Source organism: Cricetulus griseus, chromosome 6 (assembly GCF_003668045.3).
Source record: "Cricetulus griseus strain 17A/GY chromosome 6, alternate assembly CriGri-PICRH-1.0, whole genome shotgun sequence".
Taxonomy (NCBI): Eukaryota; Metazoa; Chordata; class Mammalia; order Rodentia; family Cricetidae; genus Cricetulus; species Cricetulus griseus.
The window spans coordinates 7,090,943-7,107,685 of record NC_048599.1 but is presented as its reverse complement, the minus strand read 5'-3'; the positions used below and the strand labels follow the sequence as shown (position 1 = coordinate 7,107,685).

The 16,743-nt window shown below is 48.7% G+C and overlaps 1 protein-coding gene across 1 annotated transcript; it reads left to right on the top strand.

Moving 5' to 3' along the window:
* Positions 1–151: 151 nt before the first annotated feature.
* Positions 152–1,123, top strand: Mc3r (melanocortin 3 receptor). Its single transcript, XM_027423239.2, has one exon. The coding sequence runs from the start codon at positions 152–154 to the stop codon at positions 1,121–1,123; it is 972 nt and encodes a 323-aa protein (XP_027279040.1).
* Positions 1,124–16,743: the final 15,620 nt, after the last annotated feature.

Below are 16,743 nucleotides of genomic sequence, written 5' to 3'. Positions count from 1 at the left end.
CTCTCTCTCTCTCTCTCTCTCTCTCTCTCTCTCGGATAACTAAAGTCTAGACTGGTTAGCATCCACAAGAGAAACACCTAGAAGGAGAAGTTTTCCAGCAGCTTGCTCAGGACCCTCGGGAGCCACAGCTGGGAGTCACCCTCCGTTAACCATGAACTCTTCCTGCTGCCTGTTCTCTGCTTCTCCGATGCTGCCTAACCTCTCAGAGCACCCTGCAGCCCCTTCGGCCAGCAACCGGAGTGGAGGTGGGTTCTGCGAGCAGGTCTTCATCAAGCCGGAGGTCTTCCTGGCTCTGGGCATCGTCAGCCTGATGGAAAACATCCTGGTAATCCTGGCTGTGGTCAGGAACGGCAACCTGCACTCGCCCATGTACTTCTTTCTCTGCAGCCTGGCTGCAGCCGACATGCTGGTGAGCTTGTCCAACTCCCTAGAGACCATCATGATCGCCATTATCAACAGCGACTCCCTGACCTTGGAGGACCAGTTCATCCAGCACATGGACAATATCTTCGACTCGATGATCTGCATCTCCCTGGTGGCCTCCATCTGCAACCTCCTGGCCATCGCTGTGGACAGGTATGTCACCATCTTCTATGCCCTACGTTACCACAGCATCATGACAGTGAGGAAGGCCCTCGCCTTGATCGTGGCCATCTGGGTTTGCTGTGGCATCTGTGGTGTCATGTTCATCATCTACTCGGAGAGCAAGATGGTCATCGTGTGTCTCGTCACCATGTTCTTTGCCATGGTGCTCCTCATGGGCACCCTGTACATCCACATGTTCCTCTTTGCTAGGCTGCACGTCCAGCGCATCGCGGCATTGCCGCCTGCCCATGGGGTGGCCCCACAGCAGCACTCGTGCATGAAGGGGGCTGTCACCATCACCATCCTGCTAGGGGTGTTCATCTTCTGCTGGGCACCTTTCTTCCTCCACCTGGTCCTCATCATCACCTGCCCCACCAACCCTTACTGCATCTGCTACACGGCACATTTCAACACCTACCTGGTCCTCATCATGTGCAACTCTGTCATTGACCCCCTCATCTACGCCTTCCGCAGCCTGGAGCTGCGCAACACTTTCAAGGAGATTCTCTGTGGCTGCAATGGCGTGAACTTGGGCTAGAGTACCAGTGGAGGTGCCCTGTGTCTAGCCAAGGAGCTTAGAGACAAAAGCAACTCTCAGAAGAGACGTAAAGAATGTTAGCAGCCGTGACTGAGCTTGGCTTTGTCTTCGCAAGGCTGGTGGCCCTTCGCAAAGGACAGGTGGTGTAGGATGGGCTCTCTGTGAGGATCTGCGTGTGGGTAAGTCTGAGTCTGATCTTCCACTTGGTCTCTGGAAGAATCGGGGAAGGCTGCACTTGGTGTCCTCTGTGTTCATTACTGGGCACCCAGGGCTTGTGATTTCTGCCTGCCCATCTGCTTTGTAACTGTGTGCTTCAAGCCAACGAGATGGAGGGCTCTCGTGAACAGTATGAGTGCAAGCAAACCTGCTCACAGCTACCACCTCCAGCTGTCTGCTTCATGGAGGGCTTTGTGCAGATTCCGAGAGAGACTGAGTTTCCATTCCTGTGGTTACAATGTGTAAAAGCAATGCAAGGCTAAGTTTGGATTTTCCCTTCCAGCCTTCACATCCATACCAGTCCCCCCCTACCCCTGCAAAAAGAAAATAGCATGCAGATGTGACCCCCTTCTTTCTATGCTATTGTCAGGGTTGTTACTGTTATTGGGGTTTCATTCATTAAATCTAAGCTTCAAAACCTAATAAATCAAAGTGCTATGACCAGTGACAGGTCCTTGTATCCTTGGACTTTGCTACCTGGTCATTTTAAGGTAGATGTTACTAAACAAAAATTGTCTGTCTACTGTTGCTTCTCTGCCTGCAGGAAGGTATGTATTTCACTAGAAACTGCTTTGCTGTTGTTGACGATGCCTTGAGCAGCTGGGTCTGCCTCTAACCCTTACTCCCAAGCTCCTCTCCCCACTTCTGCTGTGTGTCTATCAAGTGGTTACTTCACTCTTATCTATGAGAGAGGCTGTGTTTTGGCTGTTCCTTCTTCTGCTAGATATGATGTTAAAGTCAAATGACCCTGTTGGCAACATCTGTACCTTGTCAAATAAAGCAGTCACTCCCACCACCACAGGGCGAGCTTTACAGGCGTTCTGTATATCACTGTGTGCTGCTGACAACTGTGGGTCCCTTCTTGCCCTAAACAAGTTCAGCCAGCGCTTTCCCCTCTGTCTGTGTTTTCCTGTTCTCAAATATATGGCATGGAGAGACCACGCTTGAATTGTTCCTGCTAACGAATTAGTAAACATCATTTGTTTCTTGCTTTGATTGCGGTGCTGGGTGATAATAAAGGCTTCGGCTTCTGTGGCCACTAAACACATGTGATGTTGTGGTGCAGCCATGGCCCTGCGTCATACTGTGCCTCCCACACAGGGGCACGGTACAGGGTCTAAGTGCATGGTATTCCCACAGAATTGAGGGCTGGGGGACAGATCGGTACTTAAGAGCACTGGCTGCTCTTAGCCGAGCACCTACACGATGGCTCACAGACATCTGTGACTCCTGCTCAAGATCCAGCTCTCTCTCTTCTCACCTCTGAGGACGGGCACTGCATGCGTGTGGTGCACAGACATGCATTCAGAAAACACACCCATATCCATAAGATAAAAATGAACAAATCATAAAAGTAGTGAGAAAGCTAGTGTTTCCTGGTTCAATTCCTTTCAGTCAAACCACAAAACTCTCCCATTTAGTTTTCCAAATCACCGGGCGTCTGGCTCTCCAGCCACTGTCAGTTCTCACGGTTTTACTTGAAACACTAAATAAAAGGAATTTACTGGCTGCTACTCAGGAAGCAAATATGGGAAATGGAAAGTCAAAACTACAGGACCAGCTGCAGGAATTGCAATGCCCTCACTCTGTTTAAACAAGATAAAAATCACCTACTCCTCCTGTTTTGTGTCATTTTTCACATTGTTTCATCATCGCCTGTCAGCAAACCTTCAAGTGGTATCATTTTGGGTGTGAACACATGTGCTCCTGTGGGCTTTAGAGGACAGTGAGGCTGTGGGGGGATCCAGCCATGGTGTGTCCTGTGTCCTGTGTCCTGCGGCTGACATCTGTTGACATGTTGCTGTCAATGGATTTCCACAATCAAATGGGACCTAGTTGTCACTGTGAGCATCAGTTTTAGGGTGCATGTTTAGATAAGGGTGCCCCAAGAGTCACCCAGCCCCTTCCTCAGGTGTACAATGGTCCTGAAGGTCTGAGCAGAGTCCTGAGAGAAGGTTCTGCTACGTCTGACTCCCCAGGATTTGGCTGCTGGTCAGAGGACCACATCTTCAGAAGAGTGGGCACCGGAGACTTTCAAATAAGCCTGGTGTGGGTCTTCATGGAGTGCTGACCTGTGCCAGGAGCTGAGAAAGAAATGTCTAGACGCTTATTCTGCTCGGACCCTTACAACAGCCTACGAGACAGACACTGACTATCTGTGCGTTACAGATGAGATCTCTGAGACTCGGGTTAAGGGATTTCTGGAGGAACTCTGCTGACAAGTGCAGGCAGAGAGAGTCTGCCTCAGGCTCTGCAGCCCTTGTCCCCTCATCAACCCCTCTGTGGTTTCAGTGTGAAGTATCTCCCACAGCCCATGTGTTTAGACACTTGACCCCCGGTTGGTAGTTGCTATTTTGGAAGGCTATCTTCACATTGGGTGTTTCAAAGCAGGGCCTAGCTGGAGGAAGTAATTTGGAAGCCCAGCCCCAATTCCTGTCTGTTCTTTGCTTCCTGACTGTGGAAGACAAGTGGCTAGCTACCTCCAACGCCTGTCACAATGACTCTCCCACCATGATGGACTCTATACCCTCTATCCATGGGGTAAAATAACCCCTGTCCCTCGTGTTGCTTTTTGTCAGGTATCTGGTCACAAACATGAGAAAAGTAACTAATGTGTGAGCCACAGTTTCCTCCTCATGGAAGCTGGAGGGGCGGCTGGAGGGGCGGCTGGAGGAGCGGCTGGCTGAGACCTGAATGACATTAGATGCCATGGAAGAAGGTTCTCCACCACCTTCTGAGAGCTCTATGAGTTTCCAGAAAGATACGTTACAATAAAGGGGCACACCAAATTATTTACTTGGTAAAATTTTCTGAAAGTGTCCATGACCCCATGGAACGCAGAAGAGGCAAGCCGACATCTATGCAAGCTTTCACTGACTTCCTTTCCTTGGGAAAACAACCCTGGAAGCTGGGGTGCTGCTGCTGGCCCTCGTCTCCTGCTACAGTCCATCTCAGATCTTTATGAGGGAACTGCTGCTGGCCCTCGTCTCCTTCTACAGTCCATCTCAGATCTTTATGAGGGAACCTATGGGATGCTGGGACTCGGGGTATGAAGATGCATTGTCTCCCCCCATCTAGAGCAGGACTCTGCCAGCCTGCTGTCCGAACCAAGGAAGGTGCTTCTCCCCCCGCCCCTCTCTCTCTATAGATAGGTAGGTAGATAGATAGATAGATAGATAGATAGATAGATAGATAGATAGTGGGGGTGATGTGTATATTTCTCTGTGGGGCCACCCACACAGTAACCACTGAGGGTGGACTGTGACCTTCCTCCCAGCATGCACATGCACAGTCTTTTCTGACTATCTGTTGAAGTGAAGTTAAAGCAAATGATTTTTAGCGGATGCCAACCAGGAGGAGTCCTGAAGGTAAGGACTACCACGTCCTAGTTGGAGAGCTGAGATTATAAACAACAGATTTCCTTTAGTACCAGGGGATATATCCTTCTTCCTCTTCTTCTCCCCCTCCCCCTCCCCCCTTCCCCCTCCCTCCCGCCTTCCCTCCAACTAGAGACAGCAAAAGGCCTCAACTTCAGGAAGTCAAAGCTTGCCATGGTTTTAATTCTTTAGTTAACTGTTGTCTTTCAAATTTAAGCTGATCTCTTGAGGTTAGATTTAATATCTTTCTATAAAGCTTAAGGTTTCTCTTTGGCTGGAACCATCTTCACCCTCTCTCACCTCCTCTAAGATCTGTTCTCCACACAGCAGCCAATTGTTTAAAGCAAAAGGCAGAAGCTAGTGTTCAGTGCTGCGCAGGATTTCCCACTGCATCTTAGAACAATGTGTTCTCCCCCTGAACCAGGGGTCCTAACCGTTTGATCTCTGTGACTCCTCAGCCCTCTGTTGCATTCCTCCTCCTCCTCCGCATTGCCTAGACGCACGCACGCACGCCCTCCATGTCCCAGACCTTCGCTGCTGCTGTCTCCTCTCCAGACCCAACTGTAATTAGGCCCTTCTCATCACTCAGAGATGCCCTCCCTGCTGAGTCTCTCTAAACAAGACGGGCCACTTCCACCCCCCTGTTCCGTCACCCGTCTTATCGCTGCTGCACCCAAACCCATCCTCATGGTCTCACTCTATGTCTTACGCTGACGTACATTTTCGTTTGACTCCCACCAGTGTCTTCCACCAGAAAGCAATGTGGGGTGGATAAAAGAAGTCAATTAGAAAGTGGTCATCCATGGTGACACCGGGCCCCGGCTGCTGTCAAGGACCATTTCTGGGTCTGTGTTGGTTCAGGCAACCAGGGTCTGTGTTGATATCCACGACCCATGTCACCCCAAGGACCACGTGGATGCCAGGGGTCTGGGCCACCACCTAAAGCCATATTAATGTCCGGATGTCATGCTGCTGCTGGGGCCATACTGATCTGAGTGGCCTGTGCTGTCACCCTGGGCCTCAGTGCCACCAAGGCCTGGGCTGCTGCCAAGGTCCACGTCTGGGTCAGGGGCCCTTCCACAGCTGCAATCTGTGATGGGGTCTACGGCTCCTGTGGCCACTGAGGGCAGTGAGCACAGGACTGCACAGAGGTGACCCTGCCTCTCCCTGGCTTCAGCTCTAGGGAGAACTGGCCCCGCCCCTCACCAGCTGCAGCACTGGGAGAATTGACCCTGCACCTCACCTGAGCAGCACAGTAGGGCTGACCCTGTTGGCAGGGGTGTGGATGAGCTCTCCCTGAAGGTGTGAGAATGGGAGAGCTAGCCCCACTACCTGTCTGCCATGCAGTGGTGTGGTGGCGGGAGAGATGACCCCCTACACACACACCCCTTTCCTACTATAGGCAGGAAAGCTGGCCCCAGGGTTACAAGACTAGGAAGACTGACCTCACTGGCTGCAGCACTTAGGAGAGTGGGCCCTGCACCTCACCCAGGCAGCATAGTACATGTTCAAGTCCAACCAAGAGAATATAATCTACCGGAGACTCTCATGTTTTGGCGAGTATATAGTGATTTCTGCTCACAAGGCACCCAATCTAGTCAAATGGCAAGTTACAATTTAAAGTGTCTCAAGAAACAAAGTGGAGAGTAACTGAAGAGGACACCCAAGAATGACCGCTAGCATTTACACACACACTTACACATACACATGCACATACATACACACACTCATACACACTCACACATGCACACACTCATACACACACATGCACATACACACTTGCATGCACACACTCACACATACACATGCACATACACACACGCACATGCACACACTCTCACACACTCATACACACACATCTACAATACACACACTCACACACATGCACACACTCATACACACTCGCACACTCACACACATACACACACCTGGCCTTGAGACTGGCATGCTTTCATTGACCCTGGTGGTTCCTTGGAGCAGGGCAGGGAAGCTCGGCACTGCATCCCACCAGGCTTTTTCAGTCTCAGCAGCACAGACATCAGTCTGGAGTTATGTCCTTCTCTGCATCCTGTACAAGGCAGGGTGTGGAGCATCAGCTCTGGCCTCTGCCCCCAAGATGCCAGGAGCACCATAGTTATGACAGTAATGGCTGCAGACACTGCCAAATGCCCCTGCAGAGCAAGGTCACCCCCAAGTGAGAGCCGCTGCGAGACCCTTCCTCTAGTCTGTTCCTTTCACAGTGACACCAGATGGAGATGCCCTCACATGGGAGTCTAATCTATGCATGCTGTCGAGGGGACAAGTGTGAGTTTTAGCCACTGCCCCAGGAAGAGAGTGCCACTGTGCTTGATTAGATGACCCATTAGTTTAAGAGGCCAGTAGCATCATGGTGGTTGTGTCACTTTGACACAGAGCTAACTGTACTCAGCCACCTGGGATGGGTTGAAGGGCCTCAGTAAGGCTCCCCAGGCCCTGCAGGCTTTTCTGCCAGGGAACTTGGCCTCTGAATTTGTCTGTTAACTCATCTCCCAGGCTCCGAGATAAACTAAAACCATCCTGATTGGTAAGAAAACCCCAAACTGAACAGTGTAAGCAACAGAGAACCACAAATCTTACAATGTAAGCAACAATCAGAGAACCACAAATTGTTGGGTTTCCAGCTCCCAAACTCAGACCCACGTTTGAGTCCTGTGTCTTCCGCCTGCTGCACGATGATCACTGAAGTTCATTTAGGGGGTAATTACTTTTTGTAGCTATGGTTCAGGGCTAGCTTTAAAGAAAAAGGAGGAAAGGATGGGACATGCTCAGTGGTAAAACACTTGGTTAACACACACGAAGCTCTGCATTCCAGGCCCAGCACAGGAAAAGAAAAGCCAAGTAGGGCTGGGGGTGGCCCATCTGGTGAAGCATTTGCTATACAGGCCTGAGGACTTGAGTTCAACTTCCCAGAACCAAAGTAAAACCTGAGATGGTGGCATGAGGTTATAATCTCAGTGCTGAGGAGAGGTAGACACGAGGGTCCTTGGGGTCTACTGTCCAGCCAGTCTGACCGAAACAGTGAACCCTGAGGCAGAGAGATCCTGCCACAAAAACCAAAGCACACAGTGACTGGGGAACAACAACCAAGATTGACCTCTGGTCTCTGTTCACCCACACACATGCACACACACACACACACACACACACACACACACACACACACACACACACACACTTAAGCAAAGTAAAAATAAATGCAAAAACCTCTGTATAGTAGCTGACACACAGTTGATGCAAAGTAAGAGCTCACTCTATCTAATATAGGCATGAGCAACCCTCTGGACACCCTCCCCTGGCGGCCAGGATCTCTCAGAAAAGAATGTCAACCCTTCAGCTCATTGGCTAACTCCAAGGGCGAGGCCAGCAGCTATTAAGTATGGTTTATTTTATCCCCCATGAACACATGGAGACCCTATTGCCTCTGCCCCCAGAGTCTGGAATTAAAGGTGTATACCACCACAACTTTACAACTATTACATTTTTATTTATGTATTCATTTATTTGGGGGGAATTGGGGGCATGCTCGTGTGTGAGGCTGAGGCTGGGTAGAAAGATAGGCAAAGGTAAGAAGATGTGAGAGGGAAAAATGACCCCACACCCCACCGTGTGGCTGGAGTATCTTGATGGAATAATTTTGGCATAGCTAACAAAAAAAGTTACTGCATAGATTGCCTGCCCAGAGACAATGTTCTTTCTAATCGGTGTGTGTGTGTGTGTGTGTGTGTGTGTGTGTGTGTGTGTGTATGCACACTTGCATGGCACATGTGTGGAAGTCAGAGGACAACTTGTAGGAGTTGGTTCTCTCCTTCTACTGTGTGGGTCTGGGGAATCAAGCTCAGGTCAGCAGGCTTGGTAGCAAGTGTCTTTACTCGGTAAGCCATCTCAACAGCCCCTTGCCGTGCATTTTTCGTGGAAGAGTTGTTAAATACAAAAAAGTTCTGCTGATGTTTCTTCTCCGCAGTGCCATCCGTTGGTTCCTCTCCCACCATACCTGTATTTCTTCGCTGCTGCCTGCTAAACCTAAATGTGAGTGGAGAATGAGGCTAAGATTGCAAGATGCTCAAGCCAAAGTGGGTTCCCCAGACAGTGCCCGACATCAGCTCAGTGTCCCGAGCACTGGGGAACACACGCCCTTTGTGCCGCCATGTCCCCAACTTTGCTTTTTACTCTTGTTTGCTCCACTGACTCCCTAGTATGGCTGTGTCCTGGGGGGCTGTCATGTCCCACTAGAATTGCAAGGGAACACAAAAGCAATGTCACAGGTAGTCCTTGGGGACAAGTATCACAAGAGTGACTCTGAAGGAGTCCATTCATCAAGAAGGAAACTGTTGCCTCACCCCTACACAACAGTGGAGTTGAAAAACAGAGATTGGAAGCTGGGATTCAGGAGAGGTAGGGACCAAATCCAGCTCTGGGCCTGTGTGATGTTGCTGTCATTTCGATCAACTGTTTTGTCACTGACATACTGTCTTCAGGAATGGCAGAACCAGATGCCATGGGTGGCTTTCAACACTCATCCTTATTCCTTGTCAACTCGAAGGACACAGACACCCCACCACTGCCTGGCCGCCTGCACCAGCCCCAAGGTGCCTGCCTGGGCTATAACTTCCTTCGCTCTTCCCAGGACCACTCCCCACTAGAAGTGTGTCGAGGAGGGTGGACCCATCTTCTTCCTTCTAAGGTCACCCCTTTGCATGGCATGCACCTGGTACATTGCAGTCTCATCTTGTCTGGGGACCCGGTGTGTGAACAGGTGAGATCTCAAGACTGACTATTTAATCCCTTCAAATGGATTAAGAATAGCATGTAGAGTCTGGATGGTGAGGTCCTTCTGTATGCTGTGAATATGTTTCTCTTGTTGGTTGATGAATAAAGCTGTTTCAGCCAATGGACAGGCAGGACATAGCCAGGCAGGAAGTATAGATGAGGCTACCAGAGCAGGAGGATTCTGGGGAGAGGAACTGGGAGAGTCACTGCCAGGGAGATGCCATGTAGCTACCAGAAACATAGGATGCCTGGGCATTCACCAGTAAGCCAAGACTACGTGGAGATTAATAGAAATGGATTAATAATTAAGAGAGAGCTAGCAAATAAGAAGCCTAAGCCACTGGCCAAACAGTTTACAATTAATATAAGCCTCTGTGTGTTTATTTGACACTAAATGGCTGTGAGACCAGGTGGGATAGAAACTTCTGTCTACAGAGCCTGCCCTAAGGTTTACAGAGAACCCAACCCAGACCCTGCTTCTCACTGCCTCTCCCCACCATGAGGCAATTTCCATCTCTTCATTAAGAAAACCTGGCATGATCCTAGCAGCCGGCTCAAGCATTTGGTGGGATATTCCAGGGATGAGATCCACAGGAGATCCCGTCACTTAGTGCATTGCCTCGCACCTATTAGCTCACTTTGCTAATCTCACTTCCAATTTCATTAAAAGCCACCAGTCACAGGCTGGAGAGATAGCTCAGTCAGTATAGTTACCTGGTTTATAAGCAGTAGGACCTGGGTTCGATCCCTGGAGCTGTGGATATAGTGGTGTATGATTATAACCATAGGCTGGAGAGGTGGGGATGGTGGAGCCTTGTGTTTGCTGGCCAGCCAGGCTCCTCTCTCTCTCTCTCTCTCTCTCTCTCTCTCTCTCTCTCTCTCTCTCTCACATACACACACACACACACACACACACACACACACACACACACCCTTATCACGTTCAATGTATGCCCCTTAGGGCTTCCCAAACATGAATAAAGCCTGCAACCCTTGGCTGTGACCTTGCTGAAATGCAATCTCTGATACACAGGACCAGGCCTAGCACTCTGCATTTCCAGCAAGTAATGGCTCAGTGATGATGCTCTAGGCCGAAACCCATACTTGGCCCAGTAGGGCCTCACTCATCAGAGATATGAGGGCAAGATGGGACAATTTCTCACAGTTGAAAAATCAATCACAGCGAGGGTGGCTTTCCTTGCAAAGCAAAAGTATTTGACAGGGTCTCTCTCTTGAGGCCAAAGGAAATGCCCTGGGAAGTCCAAAGTGTCACAATTAAACAAAATTGTTTTGAGCTGTCATTTGAGGGGGACGACCTTCGTCATCTTTCGGCAGCATCTGTCTATGTGGTACCAGCTTGTCTGAAATAAAGGGAAACCGGTGATTTACCGGCATTCGAGGTGTGGGTGTGAATCACCAGCAAACAGTCCGTCCTGAGTCATTCATCCCGATGACTCCATCAGTCATAAAAACTGTCAGAAAACTCCAGAAAGGGTGAAAACAAGCCAGCAGGCAGAAGGGGTGGTAGAAGAGGAAAAAGTCTACAAAGGCGAGACAGTTTATTCCCTAAGAAGCCACACCCACTGTCTTTCCCTTAATAAACCCAACCCGCCTACCCCCACCCTTGCCAAAAGGTCCAGTGTGGAGATGGGCCACTGGAATCCCAGTACGTGGGTTGTGGAGACAGGGAAGCAAGCGCAAGGCCATCCTCACCCACATACCACGTTTGAGGGCAGTCAGGGTTCTATGAGACCCTTTGTAGATCTCGAAAAATAAAAATAAAAACCCACCCAAATTGTGTGGTGTGTTCTAAAGCCAGTAAAAATACTGGCTTAAAAAAAAAAAAAAAAAAAAAAAAAAAAAGAGCAGGAGCCACACACCGAGGAATAAGAGATAGCATGTCACATCTTTTTTTTTTTTCCTTCAGTCAGATTCTGACAGCTTCAATTTATTTGAGACTGAGTCAAGAGCCTGTCAGTTGGAGAGAGATTATTTAAGCCATCTACATCTAAGGACTGGGATGCTGTCACTCAACACTTTCTGAGATCCTGGGATGCCTCTCTCTCCTTTAGCTTCTTCCTGAAGCAGGTCCTGTTCCCCACCACCCACTCCCCCCACTCCCACCCACTCCCCCAACCGGGTGCTTGGTTTCCAGCTGGAGGTGCTCTTCCCAAGGCTGTGCAGCCTGACTGTAGGATGTCTTTAAGAGGGATAGCCTGGCCCTACTTCAGGTTCTCTCTCTCCCTTTCCCCCTCCCCCTCCCTTCTCCTTCTCTTCTCCCTCTTTTGCCTGATCCACCCAGATGAGAACAAAAAGCATTACGATCCCACTGCCTCAGCTCAAGCCACCCCTACCACCATCCCTTCCCCGCCATGGTGGACTGTACCCTCAAAGTGTAGCACAGAATACACTATTCCTTGAGTTGCTCCTTGTCCGAAGTTTGATCCATCAAGGAAAAAAGTAACTGACAGAATACCCAAGGACATTGCTTTCTGTCAGCACACTGGCTTCAGCAGAAAACCAGGGACCCCATCCCAAACCTCCCTATCCAAGTCCTTCTACTATCAAATAGACACTTAGCCTGCATCTGAGTCCTGGGAAAACATGGACCAGTAGAGAGGGAGAGGAAGACCTACAAAAGACAACTGGTGATGCTTTCAAAATAAATTGGGCATCCAGGCCGCACAGCCCACTTTTCTCCCATTTTCTACTCTCCTCCCAAACACTTCCCACGTGGGTATTTAGTAGGCTCAATTCACACTGCCACCCGCCCATTCCTGCAGGCTGCGGGGTCCCTTCACTTTCCCTAAAATGTAGCCAGTAATTCCTAGAGAGCTAACAAGTGCATCCATTTTATTTACCTTGTAATTGGTTTAAGCAAAGAGAACATGGGTTTGCTGAAGAGAAATGGGGAAGGACTCCGGAGCATTAGGAGGAGCTCCAAGGTCAAACAACACCAGCAATGCATCTGAAAAGACTGCAATGTCTGAAAGATCCTACTCAAAGTCACAAATGCCCGCACCAAGAACTAAGCAAAGTCACAAATGCCCACGCCAGGAAGCAGTGCTTGTCTTTTGAACACTTTGGTTTTCTGACTCTTTGGAACATTTGGAGGTTGCATAAGCTCAATTACCAAGCAGCTTGTTCCTCCTCCCCAGTCTATCCTTTGGTTTCACAATACACTAAGCAAAGCTTCGGCTCCCTAGGCTCCAGCACGCCCCCAAACCAATCAAGGGGGTATCATCACAGACGAGAGAAATACAAGTTCACAGAATCTTAACATCTAATACAGTCCTGTACTGTAAAAAGGAGCTCTCCTTTTTATCAAAGATCAGTTCTGTCCTAAAACCCTCTTCCCACACCCCTACTCACACGAGTAGGACTGTTCACACAAATTAGTACTTTCCTGATATTCAGGCCATGTTCTAGAAGACTCCTTTGTGTTCATAAGAGCCATAGGGTAAAAAGCCAGTTGTCTACTGACTGGCAGAGGGGGAAACAAAACTTTCAAATTCATAAATGGAGTTTGATTTAACTGCAAAAGAGACATATATATATATATGTAGTTTCTCTGTGTCCTTTGCCTTTTTTAAGCTTTTAAGCTCCCTATAAAATATATTCAAGTGTTTGAGAAAAGTGTTTCTCTCCGGGCAGCCACCAGCCGCTATACAGACTCTCAATTCAGACTTGGTCGCTGCTGACTGGTCTTTGGGTCTCTTCCGCACAACACAAGAAGCTGGAGAGAAGGCTCAGTGGCTAAGAGTAGTTATGTTCTCATAAAAGGCTCAAGCCCTCCGCTCCTCGAGAGCCTTCATCAGTAGCTATCGAAGCAGAAACAGACACCCACAGTTAAACACTGAGCCATACTCCTGGAATCCAGGTGTGAAGAGGGAGGAGGGATGAGCAAAGGAGCTAAGACTGTGCTGGAGAAACCCGCAGAAACGTTGACCTGACCTAGTGAGAGCATGGAGACCCTAGTCCTAAAGCTGGGGAACCAGCATTGGACCAAACCAGGCCCTCTGAATGTGGGTGCCAGCTAGGAGGCCTGGGCAGTCTATGGGACCTCTAACAGTGGAGCCAGTCTTTATCCCTAGAGCACAATGGACTTTGGGAGCCCACTCCCTATGGAGGGATACCATTGCAGCCCAGATACAGCAAGGAGAGCCTAGGCCCTCCCCCAAATGATGTGAAGGGACTTTGATGGTCCCCCATGGGAGGGCCTCACTATCCTTGGGGGGACGGGAGGGTTGGTGAGGGGCATGAGAGGATGGGAGCGTGAGGGAATGGGGAGATTGATATGTAAAGTAAGAGTGCTTCTAAAAGAAAAAAAGGGAAAAAAAATGACTCAAGTTCAGTTCCCAATACCCATGTCTGGCAGCTCACAGCCCCTTGTAACTCCAGCTGCAGGGAATCTGATGCCCTCTTCTGGCCTCCAAGGGTATTTCCTCTCACATGCACGTGACACACCACGCACACACACACCACACACACACACACACCACACACACACACACACACACACACACACACACACACACACACACACACACACACACACACACACCACACACACACACCACACACACACACACACACACACACACACACACACACACACACACACACACACACACACACACACACACACACACACACACACACACACACACACACACACACACACACACACACACACACACACACACACACACACACACACACACACACACACCACACACACACACACACACACACACACACACACACACACACACACACCACACACACCACACTTTTAAATAAACTGAGTCTTTAAAAATTAGGTTTCTAATGTGGTTAAGCCTCAAACACAATGCACTAAGTGATTCTCTTTCTTGGAAGTTTCTAGAAAAAGTGATCTCATACAGACAGAGAACAGGTCAGCTGTTGCCTGGGCTGGGTGGGAATGAGGGTCAGTGATTAGCAGGCAAAAGGGACCTTTTGGAAGTGATAGAAATGCCCTAAAACTGGATTGTGGTGATAACGACACAATTCAATAAAGCTATTAAAGATCATTGCTTACACATTTAAAACTCATAGATTCTGTAGCCATGTAGATCAATCACATTGTTTACAAAGGTAAAAGTTTCCAATAAATAGACATGAGATACTTGCTGTCCCAGGATGCAACAGTTCCTGCCTCACCCAAACCATCAGGAAGTCCAGGGTGCCCCAGACGTGTGGTGCTGGATGAGTTTGTTGGTATCAAAGATGGAAGCTTCAGTCCTGCACAGACCCATCTTCAAGGGCACACCCTGAGACAACAGCAACCCTTAGCAACGGGGGCCAGGCTATGGAAACTTAGCCAAGTTGCAGCATCCAGGGCCCAAACCACAGCTCAGGAACTCAGTGCTACCACCTCAGTCTGCTCCCTGGCCTATGCTGGAGGTGGAGCTCAGTAGGAAGACATTTGGCTAGCGAGCATGAAACATTGATTCATTCTGCAGTGCTGCAGGGACATGTACATGTGTACATGCTTGTGTGTGTGCATGTGTGCTTGTGTGGTGTGTGTGTGTGTGTGTGTGTGTGTGTGTGTGTGTGTGTGTGTGGTGTGTGCGGTGTGTGTGTGTGTGTGTGTGAGGTGTATGCATTTGGGGTGTGTGTGTGTGTGTGGTGTGTGCATTTGGGGTGTGTGTGTGTGCTTGTGTGCATTTGGTGTGTGTGGTGTGTGTGTGGTGTGTGTGGTATGTGTGTGTGTGTGTGTTTGTGTGGTGTGTGGTGTGTGTGTGTGTGTGTGTGTGTGTGGTATGTGTGTGTATGTGTGTGGTGTGTGTATGTGTTTGCGTGGTGTGTGGTGTGTGTGTGGTGTGTGTGTGGTGTGTGTGTGTGTGTGGTGTGTGGTGTGTGTGGTGTGTGTGTGTGTGTGTGTGGTATGTGTGTGTATGTGTGTGGTGTGTGTATGTGTTTGTGTGTGTGTGTGGTGTGTGTGTGTGTGTGTGTGTGTGTGTGTGTGTGTGTGTGGTGTGTGTGTGTGTGTGTGTGTGTGTGTGTGTGTGTGTGTGTGTGTGTGCGTGGTGTGTGTGTGTGTGGTGTGTGTGTGGTGTGTGTGGTGTGTGGTGTGTGGTGTGTGTGTGGTGTGTGTGGTGTGTGGTGTGTGTGTGGTGTGGTGTGTGTGTGTGTGTGTGTGTTTCCATTTCTATGTCAGACACAATCCCAGGATGTATGTCATTGGTCTCCTCTATAAGTTACCAGGGTACCCAGTTGATTTTGAATTTCAATAAGCAACCTTTAATTTTTCTGTATAAACGTGTGTCACATACTTAGATAGGACATATTTACATTAAAAGTGAAGTGTAGGTCAAAGGTCAACCTTCTGGGTTTGCTTTTCTCCTTCTACTTTTACCTAGTTAGCCAGGCTTGCACAACTGCCCTGAATTCTAAAAGCTGCAGAACCTTGAGAGATACATCAAAAAGCGCTCCCTCTCCTACCATCCTCTCAGGGAACGCCCTCTTCTTCTCACTGATAGCCTACAAGGAACTTCAAAGAAGAAAGAAATTCTGTGACATTTTTCCTTATTTCTCTAGAAAAATGTTTCTTTTTTCTTTCAGTGTACCCTTTGTTCAAGGAGTACTTATTGTAGAGTTACTCACAACACCCGATGCATCTATATGCTGGGTGTTTTGTGGCATTACATGTAGTTCCAACAAAGCCATACAAGGGTGGATTTAGTCTTCCTGTTTGGCAAAGAAAAACAAGGCTCAGAAAGTCACATGACCCTCTCAGGGCTGGGTGTGTGGCTCTTTGTCAAAGCTCTCAGAACACTTGGGTAGATGTGTTCTACGCTGGTGAGATATATTGTATTTATGATATAATGTATAGGGTATATTATATATAACACATCATACATAGGACATATTGTGTGGGGTTTATATTATACGTATATATGGTGTGTGCGATTTATTATATAGGACATATAAATAGGGCATATTATATATATGATATGTTATAAATAGGATATGTTATGTATAGGACATAATACATCCTATATTATAAGGAAGCATTTGTACTCCATATTGCAGAATGGGATCTTACATGCACAGTGTGAGTAGCTCATGACATCCGCACTGCTAATGACTTTGTTCTGAGTTAACTCCCCAGCACAGACAGCGCCTGGAGGAACCCAGGACTGAGGCCAGCAGAGACTAACCAAGTCACCATCCCAGCTGTACAGAGAGACTTAT